The 24088-nt window shown below is 44.8% G+C and overlaps 1 protein-coding gene across 3 annotated transcripts in view; it reads left to right on the top strand.

Annotated features, from left to right (window-relative positions):
* The first annotated feature begins 6866 nt into the window (after positions 1-6866).
* LOC139655199 (tyrosine-protein kinase Fyn) overlaps positions 6867-24088 on the top strand; it is a 29314-nt gene continuing 12092 nt past the window's right edge. For all 3 annotated transcript variants that reach the window (XM_071532544.1, XM_071532543.1, XM_071532542.1), the window contains exons 1-5: positions 6867-7113; positions 13168-13264; positions 18280-18378; positions 20437-20540; positions 21392-21541. In XM_071532544.1, the coding sequence (XP_071388645.1) occupies positions 6867-7113; positions 13168-13264; positions 18280-18378; positions 20437-20540; positions 21392-21541 (697 nt within the window). The remainder of the gene's footprint in view (positions 7114-13167; positions 13265-18279; positions 18379-20436; positions 20541-21391; positions 21542-24088) is intronic.

Here is a 24088-nt window from a genome sequence, read left to right as displayed (position 1 = left end):
CCTAGTATATTCTGTTGTCTGTCGTTTGTCCTAAATTGTCCCTTTGCACTATATGTGACGCCCTGTTGTCATAACAGTGTCAGTATGTGCTGTGTTACTGTGTGTTAAGTTGTTGTTGTTATGTCTTCACCATTTCCACCAAGACAATTTCCTGTGCCTTTATTGCATTTGGCAAATGAAGTGACTCCAAGAGCAAAATTGTCTTTTTAAAACAGTAATATATAGTGGTAATATATTAAATGTGTCCTTGTCAAGGATATGGGCTCCCACATGTATGTCCCAATATGTGTGAAACAAATTAGTAGTCGCCCTCTCTGCCCCCCCCCCCCCCCCCCCCGCCAGGAGCCTGAGGTGTTTTTGTTCAGACAGACAGGATCCCACTGGGGTTGGCTTCAGCCCTCCAACGACCAAAAGGGTGGAAAAAGCCTTCACTCCCCCTCACCCCCCCCCCCACCCCCCTTGGAGGATAATACAACATTGTATCCCCCCTCCCTCCTCCCCACTCTTCTTCCTCTAATAAACCCCACCCCATCACCTCCCCATCAAATATAAATGTAGCCAGGGCCTTCTCCCTCGGCGGCAGCCCCAACACCGCAGCATACCTTCAGCTCCGCGCAACTGTCCCATGAATAATTCACCCCATGTGGGACGTGTACGTGGGCGTGCCTCGATCTAGACGAATGTGTCTCACCCCTCCCCCCCCCCCCCCCATTTTTTCCCCTTTCTTCCCCTCTTTTCTTAGGGATGAAACTCAGGTGGACGCCACCTTTTCAAGTTGAATTCATCACCTCTCATCCCATTAACACCTTTAATCAAGCTCTTTACATCTTCAGATGCTTTAGGTCTTTGGCTCCAATTAAAGAACCTAATGAATTTTGTCCATTCAGTGTTATATGAATAGCCTTTTGCGTTAACTAATTATAGATCCGACTCCACCACTGGTCATGTCCTGCTCTGTAATTGGATTTTCCCCAAGGGTTCATTGATTTCATGTTGAAACTGGCTGAACCATTAGAGAAGGTGCTGGGTCGGATGTGAATCATGAGAGGTTGTGGAAACCTGCATAGTGATAGCTGCCTTTTCCACCGTTTATTGTGACAAACGGAGAATGTTTTGCTAGTATTAGTTTCCTTGTAGCAGCCAATGCTAGTGAAAAGTTGTCCATGTCAGGCACAATAAATGGTGGGAATGTCAGCTATTAGTGTTGCAGGTTTCTATGTCCTCTAACGATCTGGATCCTGTGAACCGCCCAGCTGTTGGCCACTGGTTAGTCTCCTCCTTAGAGCCGTTTCCTACAGCACACTGGGATAAGGAGGGAGAGACACGGAGGGGGAGTAAACCGCAAAACAGCCCCTACGGCAAGCAGGTGGCAGCTTTTTCTGAGAAGGAGGAATAATTAATCAGCAGAGAGAGTGTGTGAAAAGGAGGGAAGGAAGAGGGGGATGAAAGAGATGAAAGACCCTCAGTTCAAAGAGACCAGTGATGAGCTTTGGCCTTATTGGGCTTGTGTCTAAAGGGCCCTTGCGGTAGGTTTGTGTTAAGAGGCCCCATGCAATAGGCTGTGGAGGAAAGAGCTGGAGAAACGGGGCTAATATCTGTCATGGCTGCCCCAGCCAGGAATACGCTGCTTTCTGTTGTTGCCTGCAACAACGGCTGAGGAGAAGCAGATAACATTTAACGTGAATCCAGTAATCTGATTGCAAAAAATTGATTGTTATAATCTGTTAGAGGCGCTACGAAAAACACAGTAATTGAATTGCTGATACTGAGGTGAACGTTTGTTGGATTATTGTGAAACATGCTTGAAGGGAACAAGGAAGGATTTTGATTGGGATATTAAAGACAAATCTGTTAAATGCTTATTAACGTTTTCACTGAAATACTGACAATAATGACAAGTGTAGACAAACACGACTAATTGTAGCCTCTAAATCAACTTCAAATGCCAAATTATTTTGGAAGCAAATTAACCCTGAATTCATTTGAATTCCGTGACTGATGAGGCCTGCAGTTTGAAGAGGTGATGTGGAAGTTTTGAAAGTAACCTTCCCATTCGGGGGGCTTTGTGGTTCTCGGGGCTGTGTCTGTCTCCGCCAACAGCAGACTAGAATAACAATGCTCCGACTGGGCCTCTGGTAGCAGCTGATACGGTCATTACCGACTACTTGATGTGTAATGTCACTCTGGGTGACAGCAGTGCTTCCACAGCGCTTCACTGGCTTACTGAGACCTTGTACATAATCATGTGCGGAGGGTAGGCTGTCGGCTGCGTGCGTGTGTTTTGTGCTTTCGGTTCAGGGTGTGCATTTACATGTTTGTTTTTGTCACGCATGTGTCTCGTGCGCTGCCCCTACCCAGTGCCTGAAATCCATCAAAACCACCCACACTCAATCCCAAATGACTGTGTCCACCCGTAATGCTAAGCCATTTCTCCCTGAAAGCTGAGCTGATCCGTCGTCATCCTTCCTCCAAAGATTAACATTTAACAACGGCACAGGAACAGCTTCCCATCCGGCTCAAAGAGATCAATACATTTGTTTCCCTTTTTTTTTCCGAAAGCCGATTTTAGTCTGCCTTTGCCAATCATCCATCGGTTATGTAAGGAGTCAGAATGCGGGGTTGGTTTTCGGTCTCGGTGGTCTGGGGGTTCTGCTGTCGGGATACACATACGATTAGAGATGCTCTGCAGTCCGGCGCTGAGCGTGGCATCGCCGTCGTTGATGCCTGGCCCCCCTGCCTGGCCCCCCTGCCTGCCCCGCGTCCTGTCACACCGGATTACAGCACTGGTTGACAGAGTCGTTGTGGCATGTGCTGCCCCGCCGCCGCCGCCGCCGCCGCTGCATGTGTGAGCCAGCCATTTCACTCCGCCGTGGTTTTTTCGATGCCAGGTTGCGGTCAGGGGTCAACGCCGCACTCAAACCGCGATGAGCATAAGAGCATGAGACTGGGATTCCACTCACCGTGATCCCACTTGCATCTGCTTCATATGTATTAGTCAGTAGAGAGGCTGTGTGTTAATCCATAAGGCACCTTGTGTGATGTCTGTTTACTGCAGTGTTTCCTCTCTGTGATCAGTACTGCACTGCTGCTGCATATCTGTGGCACTGAAATTTTGGAATTTCATAAAACCAGAGTTGGGGGAAAAAAACACTTTCTTAATTTTTTCTCTTCTCTCTTTTTGTCATTCAATTCACTACAACTGTATTTACCCGACACAGGGCAGTTTAAAGCATGCGGAATAAACATATCACATAAGAAAAAGAGAAAAAACAGGACAGATTATAGGCCACTTAACACTCCACTTTACTGTGCAGAAGTGGTGTGTAATCTGTGAGCGATGCATTCAGTTTAAATGACTCTTTTCAGTGACTCAGGATAGACCTGCTATCTTGTTTCGCTAAATAAACATATAATACTTGCATATACTACAGTAAGTTTTCTCTTTCCAGTCTTTCCAGCACCCCCACTCCCTGTGACAACCCTTGATTGTACTGACTTTGTACTTGGTTTTTCTGCCTCTCTCTCTCTGCACCAGCCTGGCATCAGATGGATTGGTCTGTAATTATGTTTGAAGCAGAGTGGTCACGGTGTCAGTCGGTGTGCTGCTAATGTGCTAAATGATAGAGAAGAGGGCTTCCCTCCATGGCTGCACCAGTGCTGATACTGGCATCGGGTAACGATGCCAGTCTGAAATAGACTGGTGGCATCATCAGAAGAGAGAGAACTTTGTTAAAATCAGATGCAAAAACCTGTGTGTAACCTGTCGAAAAATCAAAAGTAAAGTGACTTGATTTTCTGCCTTTTTCAAACAGAGAAGTATGGGTGAGCTATGGATTATACCATATTTGGGTTCATTTTTATGTCCAGTGACCCCAAGCTAATAGCCGAGGTCGATATTGTTCAATAAAAGTAATGGATCGGCATTAAATGATACATGGTCACTAGACTCGCTTTGTGCTTGCCGTTTGTTTGTTTACTAGCCTGCTTTTTGGCGTTTTGTCTCCAGCAGCCTGGCACTGGATTGGTCTGTAATTATGTCACAAGAGTGCGGTTATTGTGTTTCGGTCAGCATGCCGCTACTGTGTTGATTGATAGAGAAGTGGGGTTCCTTCCCCTGATCCCCCACTTGTTTATTCCTTCTGCTGAGAAGAGGAAGCCCACAGTACCTCATTCATTCTTCCTCTGTCTCTCCTCGCAGTGTGTGTGTGTGTGTGTGTGTCGTTAAGTGAATACAGTTCCCGCTCCTCTCACTGCAGTTGGAGGCGAGGAAACCGAGCCAGAAGACAGAGGGGAAAGCAGGGAGAGAGAGAGAGAGAGAAAGAGAGAAAGAGACGGAGAGAGGCAGGAAGAAGGGAGATTTATTTTGACACATTTGAGGACAGACAGTGGCTGGAGCTGAAGGCCAGCTCAGCAATCTGTCTTCGGAGGAGGAGAGCCTGGATTTATATTGTCTCCACTGATATACAGCACAGACACACACACAGTTATTTTCATATTTGTTTTGCAGAGCAATAATTAGATGGCATTAATTCCTCTGGGAGTAAATAAAATTGTCCACTGGTAATTTTCTGCCTCGTCGTGGTGTCGCTCATGGCAGTTTCTAAATCTCACCATTTAATTTTTGCCTAGAGAAAGGCCATCATAGCCTCAGTCATAAACAAGCTATGCCGAAACTATTTCAAGATGTTTTCTAGTCTCTAGTCTGCGGTTGCATCTCCGTTATTCCCCCAAGCACATGTGTACCACAAACATCTCTCCTTCTCCGCAACATGGAAATATTTCCGGTACTGTTAAGTCTGTAGTAGTGTCCGTTTATTTACAAAAAAACAGTGACAGATTCTGTACAGTACCGCAGCTCATTTGTAGCGATGATATATAGACCTAATTAACTATCAGTTTATATTTGAATGTGATTTCAGCTCTCTGGCGACCTAGTTGATCATTTCCTTGCATCTCTTCTATGGAGAATAATGTTAAGCTACTTGCTATATCATCCGCAAACACAGCTTGTAGCATATTACATACAAATCTAGTACTGTGTATACAACAGCATGCTTTGTTATAAAATGCTACAGTATGTGTTGTCTTACAATCACAAAAAGATTTAGCTGTCTATATACAGTACATTGCTATATGTACATCTCTACAGCGCAGCAGATTCCTGAAAACTAATACTGTAGATGATGAACCCAGAAGTAGCCTAATGCTGTGTGCTATTTAGAGTCACAAGAGAAACATGAACGCTTGTGCCTCAAGCAAGATGCCTTGCTTGAGGTTCCTACTTGGAATTCTGACATGAGTGGCCGTTCTGCTGCATTTTTCCTAGTAGGAAGTTGGAATTTGAGGCTTTCTGTCATCTATGACAGTGATGCTCAACCTTTTTCATATCAAGGACCCCTAATTTAGTCACATTAGGGCCATGGACCCCCATTTGATGAGATTTTGTCTCTCTGACCCAAATCTGTGAATATTCTTATTGTTAAATATGATCTTGTCCAGAATTCCATGACTATCTGTATTGTAGGTAGAGAGATAAAACAAAACAGTCATTCTTCTACATTCTCTAATTGTGTTCACTTCTGAAATAATGAAATAATAAAGTTTAATAATTCATCAATTTGCTAGGGACCCCCTGGAACCCCCTCAAGGACCCCTGGTGGTCCCCGGACCCCACGTTGAGAACCACTGATCTATTGAAACACAGAACCATAGTTCTCCCGTCGAGTGACGTTATCGAAACTCATTTGCATGCGAAGACGATTATGGGAGATCAAAATTGCAGCTAACGTGATGGTTTACAGTATAAGTTAAATATAAGTTACATTTTCACAATAGTGCAACTTTTACTTTGTTTCATTAATTATAGCTACACTGCTCAGTAGAATTGAGTCGAGTTGGTTAACTTTTATCACACCTTGACGAAGCTTCATATAGCGTCCGGTTATGAGGACGGCAGATGAAGTGCCTCACGTCTAGTTGAGGCTGAGTTTGGCTCTCGAAGACCCCGGCGCCGTGGTGAAAACAGCGTCCAGGCACCGCCACTCTGTCCTCCCACCACTGTCCATTAACATCAACAGTGTGATGTTGACAGCGCAGCGCCGTGCCTCCACGTCTGCCCTTTCTCGCCGGCTGGCTTCCCTGACATCAGTGTGGTCGGAGCCGTTATTTCTCCTGACCGTGAAAGAGACACACTGTTTGTGTGAGTCATCCAGAAACCGAGCTGTGTGTCAGGCTATAAAAAAAAAAAAAAAATTCCCTTCTTCTCAGACCACAGTGCTAATCAGTGGAAGGATGTCATCTGCAGAGAAGAAAAAAAAAAAGTGAAAACCTTGAGCAAAGTGATGAGTTCAGTTGTATTTCATGTGCAGTGCAGCAGAGCACGTCCGGTCTGCTCATTCTGTTTCCAGACAGCCTGTATCGTCTTATTGATCCACCAGTCAAGCTTATAGTGTATAAGTTGATTATATTGTCTGCGTTAAGGCTGTTTGAGCTTAGTTTTGTTTTCATTTCCCTTGTCCGTGATCACATTTTATGGATTTCATTGTTATTCCACCGTTTTCCACTATGTTCTGGGATATTCTGTTGTCAGTTAAGAGACTGTTATCCAATCCAGTTGGGTCTTCGCTCGTCCTCTTGTTTGTTTCTTTTGTTTGCTTTGCGAAGACGTTTTAATAAACCTCATGAGGTTTTTTATCTTACCTGCACAAATTAGTCATTCAGTTTTTTTATCATATATTTTTTTCATTTTTTACTCACTTCTCTTCTGTTTTATCACGGTGCAAATACACTAAAGTAAACCAAACTAATCTAAACTATTCCCTCTCTCTCTCTCTCTCTCTCTCTCTGTCCTCCACAGATTATAGATAATGGGCTGTGTGCAATGCAAGGATAAGGAAGCAACCAAACTCACAGACGACCGAGAAACTAGCATCTCCCAGAGTGCAGGCTACCGCTATGGGGCCGACCCCACGCCCCAGCACTACCCCAGCTTCGGGGTCACCGCCATCCCCAACTACAACAACTTCCACGCCCCCGTCAGCCAGGGGATGACCGTCTTCGGAGGGGTCAACACTTCCTCTCACACTGGCACCCTGAGGACCCGCGGCGGGACAGGTAAGGGGGCAGTTGATGCGTGCAAAGGTGCAAGGCTGAAGGGGTCGACGTTAATCATCCCATCAGGAAAGTTTGTGATCGGAAGTGCGTAAAGACCCCAGACTGACCCCAGACCCAATGTTGACCCCACTGTTGAGCTACTGCTCCTCTCCACGTCTTCACACTTTCTGGTCAAATATTTTCAAAGCATTCTCTGACATGCATCGAATCACTGTTGACCCGAATCCCGGAAAACCCCAAAAAGACTCGCTCCCTACCAAACAACGCCCACAATGTCATAGATTTTATCACTCTGCTGGCAATTTTTATTACTCTCCTTTCATGGAAATGTCACCGTCCACCATTAAAGATATCGTGTTCTTGATGAAACCAGATAAAATTGGCTACACTCTCAGAGGCTCTAATCAAGGTTAAAGCAATAAAAAGTGCATAAAGACAAAAACTAACAAAAACGAATCATACAGTATAATACCTGTAACATTCAATTTAGCCACCCCCCTTGTACACAGGCTCATGCACAGACTGCTCCCCTTACATTTAGGCATTTCATTTAGCTGACTCTCTCATCCAGAGTGTCTTACAACGAGCGCAACAGTCGGATAAGCTTCATTTCCTATATCGCTAAAAGTGAAGGAGTGCAAAAGAGCCATTGTGCCCTTCCAATATCCCTGTGACCATAAAACGATGGTGTGAGATCGAGTGCTAGGAGAGAAATAGAGTAAAAATCTAAGGAGAGAGACAGATGGGATTTTGTAAAGAGCAAGTGGAGTGAGTAGAGAGAGGAAATCAATCAGCGGGAGGTGCTTCTTAAAGTAATGAGTCCTCATTCTACGACAGAAGATGGAAAGTAACTGCAGTACTGACTGGAGTGTGAAGGTCATTTCTTTCCTTACTTCTATCCCACACAGCTTCAGCGTTGTGTACGCCCAAGCACACTAAGCATTGAGCACACACACACACACACACTTGCAGCCACCCACACACATACGCAGTCTCTCCATACGCAAAAGCACAAAGTTTGAGGGAGTCTTACTGCAGCAAAGTCAAAGTCTTACTGCGTCCTATGGCTTCCCAAAATCCCTCACCTCACTGCCCCCGCTGTAGCTCCGCTCCCCGGTCCCGACCCCCCCCCACCCCGACCCCTCCGACCCCCCCACCACCCCCCGGCCCTGTGAGGAACGTCCGGCTGGCATTAACACAGGGCTTTGTGCATTGGGCTCATTGTTTTCGTAGGGAATATTCCTAGTCAGGATATCCTTTATGTTTGACTGAGCCCGGTCCGCTCTGCAGAGGAACTCAGCATTTCCACTCAACTTAGCAGGAGTCCTCTCCCTCAAAGTGTGGATTATTTTCTGCCCTGTATAATCCAAAATCCACACAGTGGCAGAGGAGCAGAGGGGTTTAGCGTTTTAATTTTCTCCTGGTGGGGAAACACAGCTGCCTAGCTTGTTTGCCTAACGGCTGCAATTCCCCCCTCCCATGGCAGGAGGAACACCTGACTGCAGTTTGGCATGACGCACTTCATTGATGATCGGTTGATCATTTGCTTATGTCATTTTCCCAAATGGAAAGTCACAGCTAGTTAGCCCATGACCTTATATAACTAATTGAGTAGAGCCGCAGTGAACAACTCTGAGATGAGTCGATAAAGCAGCAGATACCCGGGGCCCAGGTTTAATGGCTTGATGAAACATTTGTTGCAAACAGCAGGAGCGATGCATTCTGGGTCTTGTTACAGGTGTGAAGGTTAGAAAAGCAACGTGTGGCACTCTAACGCGCTACATCTCTCTCTCTCTTTCTCTCTCTGTCTCTCTCTTTCCCTCTTTTATTTCTTTTTAACTGTCTGTCTCAGTCTCTCTGCCTCTCTCTTCTCTCTGTTCTTTATCACATGAATAGCAGCAGGTTCTTCCCATCTCAGCCCCTATCAGCGAGCGCCTTACACCGGCTCCTCATATCAACACTGTTTCCCAGAAAGCCTTTGCCCGCTTAGGGCCTTTTGAAGTGAAATGACTTGGGTAAATGCGATCCTGAGAGTTTTAAGTGGACCTTGAAGAAGTGCCCATTCAACTTTCCACTTTACTCCAAACACTGTGAGAGCCACGAAACGGCTCAGCAGCTGCAGACACCGCAGACCTGAGCAAAACATGTTGAGTGCTGCATTTATCTTATCTTAGCAGTGATGTCCTCTCTTTTGAGGCTGTTTAAGTGTTGGCAAGATTAACCAAACCAACCTCAGGTAGTTCAAATGTTCAAGGCCGGATTTATTTCTATTTTAGCCAAAGTCTTAGTCACTTTTCAGGCACTTCAGGCTCCCCTCCTAAGTTAGAGAATCAAAACTCTTGGTGTCACTGCATCTCCATCAGTGGTGGAAGAAGTATTCAGATCTTTGACTTAAGTAAAAGTAGCAATACCACAGTTTTAAAATACTTTGTTACAAGTAAAAGTCCTGCATTCAAAATCTTACTTAAGTCAAAGTACAAAAGTATTAGCATCAAAATATACTTAAAGTAGCAAAAGTAAAAGTAGTCATTATGCAGAATGGCCCATTTCAGAATCATATGTTATTGGACTATAATTATGGATGCATTAATGTGTTCATCACTTTAATGTTGCAACTGGTAAAGGTGGAGCTAATTTTAATTACTTTATATACTGCTGGGTAGCTTAACCTATAAAAATATATCATAATTTATTAGTTGATTTATAATTTGTATTAATTATCTAAATCTGCAAAGTAACTAGTAACTAAAGCTGTCAAATAATTGTAGTGGAGTAAAAAGTACAATATTTCCCTCGGAAATGTAGTGGAGTAGAAGTATAAAGTAGCATGAAATGGAAATACTCAAGTAAAGTACAAGTACCTCTAAATTGTACTGTACAGTACTTGAGTAAATGCACTTAGTTACATTCCACCACTGATCACCATGATATAGTTTCTATTGACCAGAGTATACTTGCACATTCACTGTATATAACAGATGACAAGTAACCCAATTTTACAAGATCATGACATTGACTGAAGAGCCTCATATAATTTACAGACATCCACTGTAGGACCATCACCTGAGCACAGCACCCGAGTGTATTCTTACGCCGTAACCTTAGCCTCCCTCAACAGTGCATTAGTGTAACGGTGCGGCACTATAAACTGCACTCCACCCCTGAGTTGCAGTGTTAGTTTGCTGGTTTCTGGTTGGTGAAGTCAATGACGTCGCCCATGTGTGTGTGAGATCCAGCATTTGCCGCAGAAAATTTGATTCAAGCCCCCATTTGGATCAGTGTGTTCTTGCGATATGACTCCTGACTGGGAGGTGATGATGATCACTGGTGTCGTGAAGGCCTTCCCCTAGAGGAGAAACGGCCGTGGGTCATGTGGGTGGTGAATATAGCACTAAACCCGTTGGCATCTGAGGATGTGTGTGTAGGTTCAGAGCAGTCTGACTCACCTGCAGGGGGGCTGCTTGCAAGCGTAGGCCAGGCTGTCTGCATTTTCAAACGCTCACATTCAATTCAGTATTGAGCGTCCAATGCTTTCCACTGGCATACTTCAATCAGGTCTGGAAAGTCTTGAAAGGAACGGATATTTTGTTGTTAAACGCAATGCATATGTGACTCCACTGTTTAAGTTCTTGCAGTCATTTCACCTGCAGTGCTGTCTGCTGTTGGGAAGAATAATCTCCACCTGTAGAGTAATATGGCCTAGTTGGATGTTTTAGGGCTGACACTCCCACTACATCATATATTGAAAAGGACAGGAGTAGGAAACCCCTACTCTATAGCTTGTTAGCAACAAACTATGCTATATTTGCTCCCAGTCCTGTCAGTGAGGGAGGTTACTGGTCTGGTGAAGTAAGGCTGGAGGGGCTGAAAAGCTTTTTGGGGCAACTGGTCTTTATCCAGCGAGGCTTTAGCCTGTCTGAGTGGAGTCAAACTGGATTGAGGCAGGTTGAGCCCCAGCTTCTGTCACAGGACAGTTGGACGCCCGAGAGCGTCCCTGGCTGCCGTGTGAGACCGGGGTCAAATCACTGTCAGTTCACCCAGTTCAGGAAGTGGATTATATTGGGAAATATTGAAAAACTTTTGACACAAAAGGGCGATATCGCACCTATCGGAAACCATTTAAAATGCATTTTAGGTATTTAGCTGATACTCTTCATTTTTTTGTTTGTTTGTTTTTTCCTTTTTTCTGTCATAATTTCTTCATTACATGGGGTGTTTTATTATATTCCTGTGTCCACTTAAGGGTAGTTTAACATTTTGAGTTTTACTGCTCCCCACGATTACATGTCTAGGCATTACTTAATGTTTTTATCTGTTAACTCGTCTTACAGTGAGTGCAACAGTACATTGGGCTTCAATTTTTACATCACTTTCATTACAAGCAACCAATAGCAAGGAGTGCAAGGGTGGGACAATATTCCTGTGAGAGAAGTGCCATAAAAATAAGAGCTAAGGAGAGTGGCAGCAGGCAATTTTCTTTTTTTTCTTTTTTTCATTTCTGATGAGAGCAAATTAGAGCAAGTCATGGAGGAAGATGTGGGAAAGGGGATGAGACTCAGTGGGGAAAGGCAAAATTGGCAAAAAATCCCTCCCAACGGGACAAGTGTCTGGTGTATTACCTGGTGTCTAACTGATGATATAAAACCAACTTAAACTTAAAATGTCAAAGTATCGTTTTTAGGGAAATATGTTTTCTTTGATGGCCTGTTTCCACTCATTTTGACTGTCAAATTTGATGAGTCCTCTCCCTCAATGTGTGGATTATTTTCTGCCCTGTATAATCCAAAATCCACACAGTGGCAGAGGAGCAGAGGGGTTTAGCTTTTTAATTTTCTCCTGGTGGGGAAATTTGGACATAAGCTGCCCTTCTCTCTCTCAACCTCTGTAATGACACAGCTGCCTAGCTTGTTTGCCTAACGGCTGCAGTTCCCCCCTCGGTCTCACGGCAGAGAAACACCCGACTGCAGTTCGGCATGACGCACTTCATTGATGATCGGTTGATCGTTTGCTTATGTCATTTCCCCAAATGGAAAGTCACAGCTAGTTAGCCCATGACCTTATATAACTAATTGAGTAGAGCCGCAGCGAACAACTCTGAGATGAGATGAGCCGATAAAGCAGCAGATACCCGGGGCCCAGGTTTAATGGCTTGATGGAACATTTGTTGCAAACAGCAGGAGCGATGCATTCTGGGTCTTGTTACAGGTGTGAAGGTTAGAAAAGCAATGTGTGGCACTCTGAAGCTCTACATCTCTCTCTCTCTCTCTCTCTCTCTCTCTCTCTCTCTCTCTTTCCCTCTTTTATTTCTTTTCTCTGTTCTTTATCACATGAATAGCAGCAGGTTCTTCCCATCTCAGCCCCTATCAGCAAGCGCCTTACACCGGCTCCTCATATCAACACTGTTTCCCAGAAAGCCTTTGCCCGCTTAGGGGCCTTTTGAAGTGAAATGACTTGTGTTGGTTAACTCGTCTTACAGTGAGTGCAACAGTACACTGAGCTTCAATTTTTACATCACTTTCATTCCAAGCAACCAATAGTAAGGTGGTGCAAGGGTCGGACAATATTCCTGTGAGAGAAGTGCCATAAAAATAAGAGCTAAGGAGAGTGGCAGCAGGCAATTTTCTTTTTTTTTTTTTTTTTTCATTTCTGATGAGAGCAAATTAGAGCAAGTCGTGGAGGAATATGTGGGAAAGGGGATGAGACTCAGTGGGGAAAGGCAAAATTGGCAAAATCCCTCCAACGGGACAAGTGTCTGGTGTATAACCTGCTGTCTAACTGAGGATATAAAACCTTAAAATGTCAAAGTATCGTTTTTAGGGAAATATGTTTTCTTTGATGGCCTGTTTCCACTCATTTTGACTGTCAAATTTGATGAGTTCCCATTAAATTCGACACTATTTACTTACATTAAAGCCAGAAATTGGTCTCTATTTACTTAGTGTGCTAGCGCTTACAGTGCACTGTCAGTTCAATGTGATTCTGAGGTTCATTTTCTCCCGCTAATCTGCTGAGTGCTGATGCTGTGCTTTCTCCCCCCCCGCCCCCCCCCTGCAGGAGTCACCCTTTTTGTGGCACTTTATGACTATGAGGCGCGGACAGAAGACGACCTCAGCTTCAGGAAAGGAGAAAAGTTCCAGATTATCAACAGCACGTAAGTCGCTGCAGCTGCTTATCTGACTTGTCTGCACTCAGGAGGGGGGGTGGATGCAAGTTCCCATTTTATCGCTGTGTTAAATGGGATGGTATTAGCTCCTGGGAGGGTTAGGTGTCGCATTTCAACTGAGGTAAAAGTGGCAGCTGGAGAACTTAAAGCACCGATCCGGAATACATTTTGTTTGTGCATATTCATTTTAGGTATGTGACTCGTAGGTTTTTGAGGGCTGTGACTTGGGAGCCAGCACCCAAATCAAATCTGCTCTAGTTAAGTGTAAACAAACCTTTTGGAGCTATGGAATGCATGTAAAACTCATATTTAGCTCTTACAACCTGTCATCCTCCACATAAAAAGCTCAATCAATTATTTTGCAAATGGAAAAAAATGCCTGAAATCCAATTAAATAATTCACAAACAAAGCCAGTAATGGGGCAGCAGTTAGGAATTTGAGCTTTAAAGGGCAACGTTATCTTTTTGGAGTGCTGGGTATAGCTTTTCAAATGAGGCAAAAGTGGTAGTTTGAAAATGTAATGTGACAGCAGTACCTTGACACGGAAGAGTAACCGTGGTTTAATCAAGCTTTCGGCAGGGTGGAGCGAGGCTTTTTAGCCGGCGGTGATGTGGTGGGGTATGGCTCAGTCGGTCTTCAAGACTTCCCTCTGAACTATAGGACAGGAAGTGCAACTGCCCCGTTACACCCACAGTCGTGTTGGCTAGTCTTACCTCCAGTCAGCAGAACTGCGGAGGACCAGTGTGTGTGTGTGTGTGGAGGGGAGGGGAGGGGAGGGGAGGGCTTGCCTGCCAGCTCTTTAACCATCCTGGCCTCAGAGCCTGCGGATGGTTTTCATTTTCTTTCTGTCTACAGGAGCCTCCTCTCTCAGCGTGGCGTAGTGATACTCAGTTGCTTTTCTTCCTTCTCTCCGAGGTTTGTCTGTTTGTTTGGGTTCCTGCAGTGGTGCAGTGCCATCAGAGGAGCCGGCTACACTGCTGGGAGTGCGCTGTGACCCTATTCTCCTATATATTTCACTGGTAATTAGGCTGATCGGTGCATATACTGCCTAGGGAAGGAGGGTATACTGTGACCCCATTGTCCCGTAATTAGGCCGATTATTCTGTATACCTGCACATAGCCTCGACTACACTGCTGGGTTTCTGATTTCTTTAACTACTAATGCTGTCAAACAGGTAGATGCACATCCAGCGAGTGATTTGAAGGCAGGATAAAGCGGAATGACGCAGTGTTTAAATGCAGCCTAATGGATTCCAGCTTAAATTTGATTATAGACACCTAGGTGGTGATAGTAGTAGTATTATTAGTAGTTAAAGTAGTTGTGATGGTAGTACTAGTAGTAGCAGTGCTAGTAGTTGTAGTAGCAGTTTTATTGATGCGTCCATCTACACAAGCACAGAATGAACTTTCATGCCAACATACAGTATCACAAACAGTTGTTCTCTAAAGGTTATTAGTATAACAACGTAATGTACAAAATGTTAATACATATGCCATAGAAATCATCTCCCTGATTAAATCCAAACAAAAGCTCCACTGTACATGGCTGCCTTATCTCCTTAGCCTTTGGCCTGGCGAGGTCAGTCTTCCTCCTCACCACACCCAGACAGCATCCTGTCCTGGCCAGCGTTTCGCACATTCCACTGCACACCTCGCTCCCCGCCAAGACTCAGTCGGAGCAGGAAGACACCATCATTAGAGCCCCGACTCCCTCCCCGCCTCCTCCTCCTCCCTCTCCTCCTCCTCCACAGTAGGGGCCAGACAGAGCTGCATCTTCAGCCCTCCTACACCCCTCCCTCCCTCCTTCCTTCCCTCTCTTCTCCGCTTCCCTCTGTCCGCCCACGCCTGCTGTTTCAGCCGGCCTCAGCCTCGCCGTGGCTGGGGCTCGTTCCAGCTGGTCACACTGACCCCTGCTGGACAAAGGCGGAACAGCCGCGCTGAAGGCCCACCGGCTCCAGCCTCGGCCTCCTCATCCGCTCCGGTCCGTCGGTCCGAGCTGGCAGGCGGTGACTGACAGACGCCCGACCAGGCGGGGCTCACGTGAAACAGGCGTGGGACGCCCGCTGGGAGGCAGAGAGCCCAGTGCCGTGGCAAACAGAAGGCACTGTTGTCCCTTTTGTTTTGTGATGGCATCCTCCAGGAAACTCTGTGTGAATACACATGCAATGTGTCACGGGCCTCCGTCCAAAGCTGGTCCCGAATGTTTATAATTCAGTGCGTTTAGCGCCGGCTTTTTATAACCCACCGTGAACGTGTTATTGTAAAGCTTTGTCGGACATAATCAGGAAATACCTCCTGATTTATCGGTGAATGGTACAAGTCTGCGCTGTTTAGTAAATTAAATTTGGATTGTTCTGAAGCTACTCCAGGCTATGAATAAACACACTGTGGCGTAGTGAATGCCTGCCTCTCTGACTCCTCTCTGTCAACATGGTCCTGTGTTTAATTATTCTCTCATCAGTAGTCACCACAGGGAGAGAGGATTTGAATCCATTTGGAGACAGGAGGGCGGTTCTTTGTTTACGGTTGTTGTTGTTTTCTGTCTTTGTGGCGGAGCAGAGTTGGTTTAAGGGGTTTGTTGCTGGAGACAAAAGAGGGAGTGGGACAGACTGGGGCCCGCCCCGCCCCTCTGTTTCTGTCTCACTGGCTCCTGCACACACACACAAACAAACACACATACCAACACTTACTACACCACACAAACACACTCTCATTCACTCCTGCATCCTCCCACAGAAGACAGATTGCTGAGAGCAGGACTCCATCCCTCCCTCCCTCCATCTCCCCCTCCCTCCTTCCCTCCCTCTATCTCTCTATCTCTCCATCTCTCTATCTCTCTTCACTGTTAGCATGCACACCCAGCCTCCCTCCTGAGGGATCCTCCATGCTCCTCCCAGAACAAAGGAAAACAGGCCTGTTTCTGCCTGGGATGTCGTCCCCAGGCAGTCCCCCATCATGGCTTTATTCAGCATAAATGAAAGACCAACACCGCCCCTCCTCTCCCTTCCCCTCCTCCATTCCCCTCTCTCTCTCTCTCTCTCTCTTTCTCTCTGTGTGTCTGTCTCTCTTTCTGTGTTTCTATCCAAGCCACAGCGGTTTGCATCCCACACACAGACGCACACACTCATACACACACAAAGACGTTCCCTCCCGGAGCACAAGGGATGTGATAGTAACCAGCGCCGGGTGGTACCATGTGTCAGTGAGACACTGTCACGGCATGGTGATGGGGGGAGGGGCGGTGTGCATGTGCGTCAGGGCGTGTGTGTGTGTGTGGGTGTGCATCGGATTGTACAGTCATGTGTAAGCATTAGTAATGACGGATGGTAAACCGCTACCGCTAGCTGTCCCTCAAGGCAGCCAGCTATCGATGTGTGGAGGAAGAGTGTGGTGGAATGAGGGGAAAGGGCAGGAAGAGAGGAAGGGAGAGATGACCGAGATAGAGAGAGGAGGCAGAGATAGATGAATGAACGAGGGGAGGGCTTCATAAAAATAGGGGAAACCATGAATGGATCTCATTAACAACATAGTCCACTTAAAGGAAAAATCCACCCTCGGATGTTCTCACGTTGATAGATAACACCAATTTATGATGTGCTTTCCAGGAGTGCTGTAATTTGCTTTTTTGTTGAACCCACTTTCCTTCTACCTGCCTCGTCTACTTGTACTTCAGTTAGTGATTTCCTACGTTTCCCAGAATGCCTTTCAACAACCCCCCGAGAAGGGGCTGTGAACTTGTTGTATTCAGCTGCGGGTTATACATGTAGGTGCCCCTTACTCAAAACACAACATGTTTTGTGGCTGCATTGCATTCTGGTCTATTGAGGCTGCTGTCAGTAGAGAAACTGGTCTCCCTGCCTCTTCTACAATGGATTTTTCGCCATATTATTGGTGCAAAACGGTGAAGAGAGAAGGGACGATGGCACATGAACCTCTGGAGACATGAGCTAGAAGTGTGTCAGAAAGCGGGGATGTGAAAGAAAAAAAAAAAAGATGAAATGTGATGAGGAGAGGAAGATGGAAGATGAGCAGCTGAGTGCCTGGGCAGATGAAAGAGTTGGGGGTGCAGAGAGGGACGGATTGAACCATAGAGAGATGGTAGTTAGTTAGCAACAGATGCAGGAAGGACATCAGAGAAAGACACTAATGGCTGTGTGGGCTTACAGGCTGAAAGGTCTTGAAAAAAAAAAGGCCTCTCCTCCCGCCCTCCTCTTCCCATTTTACTTTCTAGGCATTTAGCAGACGCTCGTATTCAGAGCGACTCGAAAAGACTGAAGCAGAATAAACTCACATTCATGTATCACCAACATCAAAAGCAGGCAATGGAGCGCAGAGGCTGGAACAACAGCTCCAAGACAGTAGGAAAAGTAAAATATCCCTTGATATTCATGTATCAAAACAAGAAAAATAAAGATCTAGGTACTGAAATAAGAGCCAACCTTTTTCCCTCCTTTATACGTTGTATTCCTTGCAACTGGTCAGCTCATGGGCTTGTTGGCTGCCACCATATAAACACATATGAAAAACCATTAAATGCATTCACTTGTCACATGAATTATGGATTGCTTTCTGTGTATTATATGTACAATTTGCTGGACGCTTTTATCCAAAGTGCCTTACAGTACCATGAGTGCATACATTTATAGTATGGCTGGCCCCAGGGGTAAACAAACCCCGAACACTGACAGTGTTGGTGCTATGGTCTGCCCATTGAACTAAACAGAAACACACGTTGCCCTCTCATATGCTGAAACACAGTGACTTGATCCTATATGCTTTCCACATGGGCAATATAAACAGTTAAACTACAGATGCACTTTTATGTGTTTAGTTGCACTGGGCACGTCTGTCAAAATGAAATGACTTATATTAATGCACTTTTTCTGTTTTATCTCTTTTCCCTTCCCCCCCATCCTCTCTCTCCCTCTCCCTCTCTCTCTCTCTCTCGCTCTCTCTCTCTCTCTCTCTCTCTCTCTCTCTCTCTCTTCCTCTCCCTCTCCAGTGAAGGGGACTGGTGGGACGCTCGCTCGCTCACCACCGGTGGAAACGGCTACATTCCCAGTAATTACGTGGCTCCAGTGGACTCCATCCAGGCTGAGGAGTGAGTAGTGTGTGTAGGCGTGTGTGTGTGTGTGTGTGTGTTTGTGTGGGCGTGCTTGTCTGTGTATGTGTGTGTGTGTGTGTGTGTGTGTGTGTAAATGCTCCCAAGAGACCCACGGTACATTGGAGGCAGGTCATGCCTACTGACTCTAATCTTGAATGCGCTCTGAAGTAGCATGAGATTACTGGACAGAAGGCCACAGACTGACAGCCACACACATCTGTAGAGTTCGCCTTCTGAGAAACGAAATTCTGCAGAAAAATCATCACACCGCAATTTATACCTTCCTGCAGGGCGGGTGCTTTTCCTCGCCCCGATAAAATGACATTTATGTGACACTATAAAGAGATTTGAAATGCCAGCGAGGATGTGAGTGCGGTAAATATATCCAGCTTGGTGGATGCTGTGCAGTTCCATGAGTGCATACACTTTTAGCACGGACTCCTAAACCCTGACAGTGTTAGTGTCATGCTCTACTCACTGAGCTGCACAGTACCACATGGAAAGAGGAAAGAAATAAAAACAGACCAAGTGCCTCAGTGTTCCTCCTGACCATGTGTGTATTTTGCGTCTGTTTTGAGTGTTTGCAATAGCTGCCGCAGACCCTTCCCCCCCCACCCCCCCACCCCCCTTCAGTCAGACTCTTCTCTGAATAACGATTCAAACGGTGCAGTGTGAGGCAGAAACTCATTATAAGCCCTCTGGAGTATGCTGGAATTAAAAACAGAGAGGAGGTGCGGGTGCGGCTCCACTTATCGACACAAATCTACTACCGTGAAAGAGGGAGCCACTTCGCACATAGGTGTCATATCACTTTCTGTGTCTTTTTCCTCCTCTCAGTCCATGCAGGAATCTTGTACTTGTAAAAAGGTTTTCAGGAATTGTAAAAAACCTTGATTTTACATCGACCCCCACGTGTTTTTCTTTACACTTTATAATGGGTTACTTGGCTGCAAAGACATGAGAAGTATTTCATGCATGTGAGACAATGTCAGCTGTCAGTTTTAGTAAACAAATACAAATGTCATCATCCGAAGCACAAGGTTTCTGCAGCTTCTGTTATGAATGAGTATCTGTGTTTTTCCAGGTTTAGAGACCATGACTAAGTGGTTATTTATGCAATCGTCTGCAGGGAGGATGCCAACAGCCTCGTGACTGCTGTCACAATCCATATAACATAGGCTAGCTGCTGGGTTAGTGTCAGTCGGTAATATTTAAACCCAAAGACATGACTTAATGAATATATATCAGAAATAAACACAAGTTTAAAAAGCAAACAGCGAAGACTGTCAAGATGTCCTATGTATTACACAGCATCAGACACTAAGAAGAGGTAAAACTAAAATAAAATGTGTCTTCCACTCAGCATTTATTGCACTTATTGCACTTTTTTTGCCCTGCATTCCTCTCTTATTGTCACTAGCATCAGCTAAAACACAAACTGTACTATTTAAACCTTTGCAGCAGTTTGCTTAGCAGTTAGAGAGACCGTCCTGCAACAGAAAACTCACAAGTTCAGTTCCATCCCACAACAGCCAGTGTGCGTCCATCAGTAGCCGTGTGTTCTGTCAACACATCCTTGAGCAAGACACTGAAGACACTGAACCCCGACCTGTAGAGTAGAGTAGAGTAAACTTTATTGTCCCCGAGGGGAAATTTGGCTTGGGCACAGTGCTACAGTCCATTGCTTCACATAGAACAACACAAAAACATCACAAAACATGAGAAGCGTTTGACACGATGCTAGACAGTTGCTTCTCATAAAAACATCTTAAAGACATAAAAAATACATTTGCTCTCTACATTGCTCTGTTGCGCTAAGATTTAGCATTACAGTTCAGCAGCTTGATGGAGGCTGGAACAAACGATAGCTTCAAGCGGTTTGATTTGCACTTTGGCACACAGAGTCTTCTTCCTGATGGCAGAGGTTCGTATTCAGAGAAGAGGGGATGTCGAGAGTCGGCAATGATTTTTGTTGCTTGTTTCATGACCCGCTCACTCACTGTAAGACCCTCTGGATAAAAGCTTCAGCTAAAACCTTGTCTCTTTTGATTGTAGCTGGTACTTCGGTAAACTGGGCCGTAAGGATGCAGAGAGGCAGCTCCTGTCCACCGGCAACCCTCGCGGCACCTATCTCATCCGGGAGAGTGAAACCACAAAGGGTAAAACACAGACACACTCATATCATCAACCTGTGCAACTGTGTGTGTGTGTGTGTGTGTTGCATTCATGTCATGTCGGATTTGCTGTAAATATGAGCTGCTGCCTGTGAAAAAGGCGTTCACGTCAGCCTACTAGTGGCAATTACAATAAGAAGTGTGGGGATTTTTTTGTGGGTTTTCGGTATCTATCACCTGGTGTCACGGATTGCATAAGTGTGTCATCACAGGTGCCAAACATTGCAGCAATATACATCAGTGTCAGCAGCCTAGGGTGATAAAAATCAAAATGATCAGTTATATTCACAGTAATACAATCAAATGAAATGGGATCAATTTCTGCTGCAGTTTGTTTATGGTTGATTTTAAATTCAAAAACATTTTTTTCCATGGAGATATTTGCACATCCAACTATCTCTGATGCAGGTGCGTTGGAAAGTATCACTTCAGTCTTACTCTAACGTTTCGGTCACCGAAACATTACTATGATTAATAAATTGTGATGCTGAGCAAGAGCAGTGTGCAGGATCTTCTTTTCTCAAAATTCAAAAATACAAAATATTTTTGATGTTGGCGTTCCAACAAGTGAAACACATAAAGGCTTCCATGTTGTAGCAACGAGACGTCAACATCTTTTTCTTCTTCCAATATGACATGAATGCGGCGTGTGTGTGTTTAGTAAGAGTGTGTGTGTGTGTGTGTGTGTGTGTGTGTGTGTTCTCTTATATTATCTACAAAGAAACAGAGAGGCCAAGCCAATCACCACTCAACTTCACTTCTAAGAGCTTATACACTCTGGCCTCTCTCACTTACATCACTCTGTGTGTGTGTGTGTGTATGTGTGTCTCCCTTAGGTGCCTTCTCCTTGTCCATACGGGACTGGGACGATGTTAAAGGAGACCACGTCAAGCACTATAAGATCCGCAAGCTAGACAGCGGTGGCTACTACATCACCACCCGGGCGCAGTTCGACACGCTGCAGCAGCTGGTTCAGCACTACTCAGGTACCAAAATCCCCGGAATAAGTCAGAGCTTCCTGTGACCTTTTAACTGACATTTTCAGGTGAAGTGGAGAGCGCAAGGAGAGATGTTTTTTTGTTGTTTTTTTTGTTTTTAGAGGTTATTTTTAGGATGTTTTCTGCTTTAGTGGAGGGAGATGAGAGGGAGTAGAGACAGGGAGGACATGTAAACAAAAGTCACAGGTCAGATTTAAAGCTGCACTAGGTAATTTTGCACTTTGGCGGCCCCAAGTGGCAGCGAGGGATAAGTGTTTGTGTTTTTGAAAGTTTGAAGGACTTCATTACCCGGAAATCACATAACATGATGTCGGACCGAGTTTTCTTTTGGCAGCAACTGACTGTACCTGACCCCGGGAATTTATTTTGGTAAATAAAGCAAATCTACAGCATGTCAATCAGTAGGGATGGGACACTCTTCTCTGTTGCAGTCCCAATTTGTGATTTAGACTGATCAGACAGGTATATTTTTTCATAAAAATCTTGCCCAGTGCAGCTTTAAACCTACAACTCTAGAAGAATATGGTATGCAGCTTGGCCTGTGCTGGTTTTAACACGGCCTGACATGTCTAGAACCACATGTACCCCCTCGTTGGTTCAGGGGGAAAAAAAACATGGAGGATTGAACTGCCCAGTCTCCCTTTAAAAAAAAAAAAAAAAGGAAACAGCCAGACAGACGTTGCCATAGTGAGATTTGTTATGGAGGAGACAGAGCATTGAAGCATTGACACTGTGGCCCCATTTGAAAGCCCAAAGAGCAACAGTCTTCTGCTCCGGCCCGGTGTCCGTTTCCGTGAATTGATCCAGAAATGCATTAAGCAGACACTGTTTCACGGCATAATTGCGTTTGGGCTGGCAGAACAATTCCACATGCAGAAATAGAAGGTGGCTCTTACCATGAGCCACCTAAAATCCTGCACATTAAAGCACACAAATAGTTGCACTTGCCATGTCACATACTTCTATTAATATATTTAGTCCCCCATTTTCCACATTCAAACTTAGTTTTTAATCCAACGCAGCTGAACAACAAACAACAAACATCATGTCATACTCAGAGTGGAAGGGCAGTAGAGAGAGAGAGAGAGAGAGAGAGGCAGCTCTCAGTCGTCCCAGTTTGCATCACTGCGAGCTCGTCCAGATGTGAGTGTTGAGCTTGTTATTCCTGGCTGTGTGCTCTCTGTGTTGTAGAGCGTCCCAGTCGCCTACGCCTCTCTGTCAGGAGATGACCGCTGCAACTGTGACCGTGACACACTGATTCGATAATCACATGTGTGCGAGATGAGACGGCGTTCTCTGTCCTTACTTGTACTCACTCTGTCATGCATTCTCTGGATTTGTCTCTCCCTTTGTTGAACTTATTTATCTCTCTCTCTCCCTCTCTCCCTCTCTCCAAGTCTCTGTCTTATTAGGAGTAATGATAATATATATGAGACAGTCTGTGTCCTTATTTGTTCTCGTTCTCTATCTCCCTCTCACTACCAGAAGGATATTTTTCCTGTCACGCTCTAATTGGCACATTGACATATCGATGTTTAAGCAGTGAAATCGACACTATGGATTTTCTGTATGTGTGTTTGTGTCATGGCACATTATCTGTCTCAGCCGGTGCTCTTTATTGTCGCTCCAGATGACGTACGAAGTTGACAACGTACCTTCACCAATGACCTTAACTCTTTTCAGGGCTTGTGCTTTTATTGCCTTTTGCTTTCCTCTACTTTCCAACTTTGTAAAGAGCTTAAAGAGCATATGCATATCTGGCACAACGTAGCTGTCTTTCAGAAGCAAGTGAAGGGATGAGAAAACCATCAATGTAGCCTCAGGTGCCGCAATTACATTTAAGCTGTAATTTATTTATGTTGTGATAAAATATGTTCTGTGCTAGGTTGTCATGGCTCAAACATGTTTATATTAAACTGATCACGGATGGTTATTGATTACAGTATAACGTCATTAATTGTCATTGCAAGTTTGATTCACTGATGAAACAGAAAGTAATAATAATAATAACTTTATTTATATAACACCGTTAAAAACAGAGTTTCCAAGGTGATTTGACAGACAAAATAAAAGCAGAATACTCAAATTATTAATTTAAAAGGCAATAAAACAATAATAAACAGGTATTGTAGGATGAAAACCAAGATAAACAGTAAAATAGAATAAAAGTAAGATAGAATTAAGACAGTTAAGATAAAAGACAATAGACAAAGACAATAAAAGATAAAACGATAAGACGATAAAAAGACGACATCACATAAAAGCAAGTCTATAAAAATGGGTTTAAAGAGTGATTTAAAAGAAGTCACTGCAAAGTCAAAGTGGAGAAAAACAGCATTATTTTAGCAAGTTCAAAAAACTGCATCGCAATGTAGTGTATCTGCAACACAATGATCCAGATTCTTTTATTTATAATGAATGAACTTTTCGTTGGAGAGTAATGGATTCAGCACATTAACGGTGATCAAAGCGTCGCACCTCCAAATGCATCATTTTAGGATGCTGCGCCTTTCCTCGAAAACGGTAACTATTTTG

Source organism: Centroberyx affinis, unplaced genomic scaffold (assembly GCF_046629955.1).
Source record: "Centroberyx affinis isolate AG114_WGS23_722 - 3 ecotype Tasmania unplaced genomic scaffold, CSIRO-AGI_Caff_v1 ptg002206l_1, whole genome shotgun sequence".
NCBI classification, from domain to species: domain Eukaryota; kingdom Metazoa; phylum Chordata; class Actinopteri; order Beryciformes; family Berycidae; genus Centroberyx; species Centroberyx affinis.
Note: the sequence above shows the minus strand (reverse complement) of the source record. Positions and strands in the feature narration are given on the sequence as shown.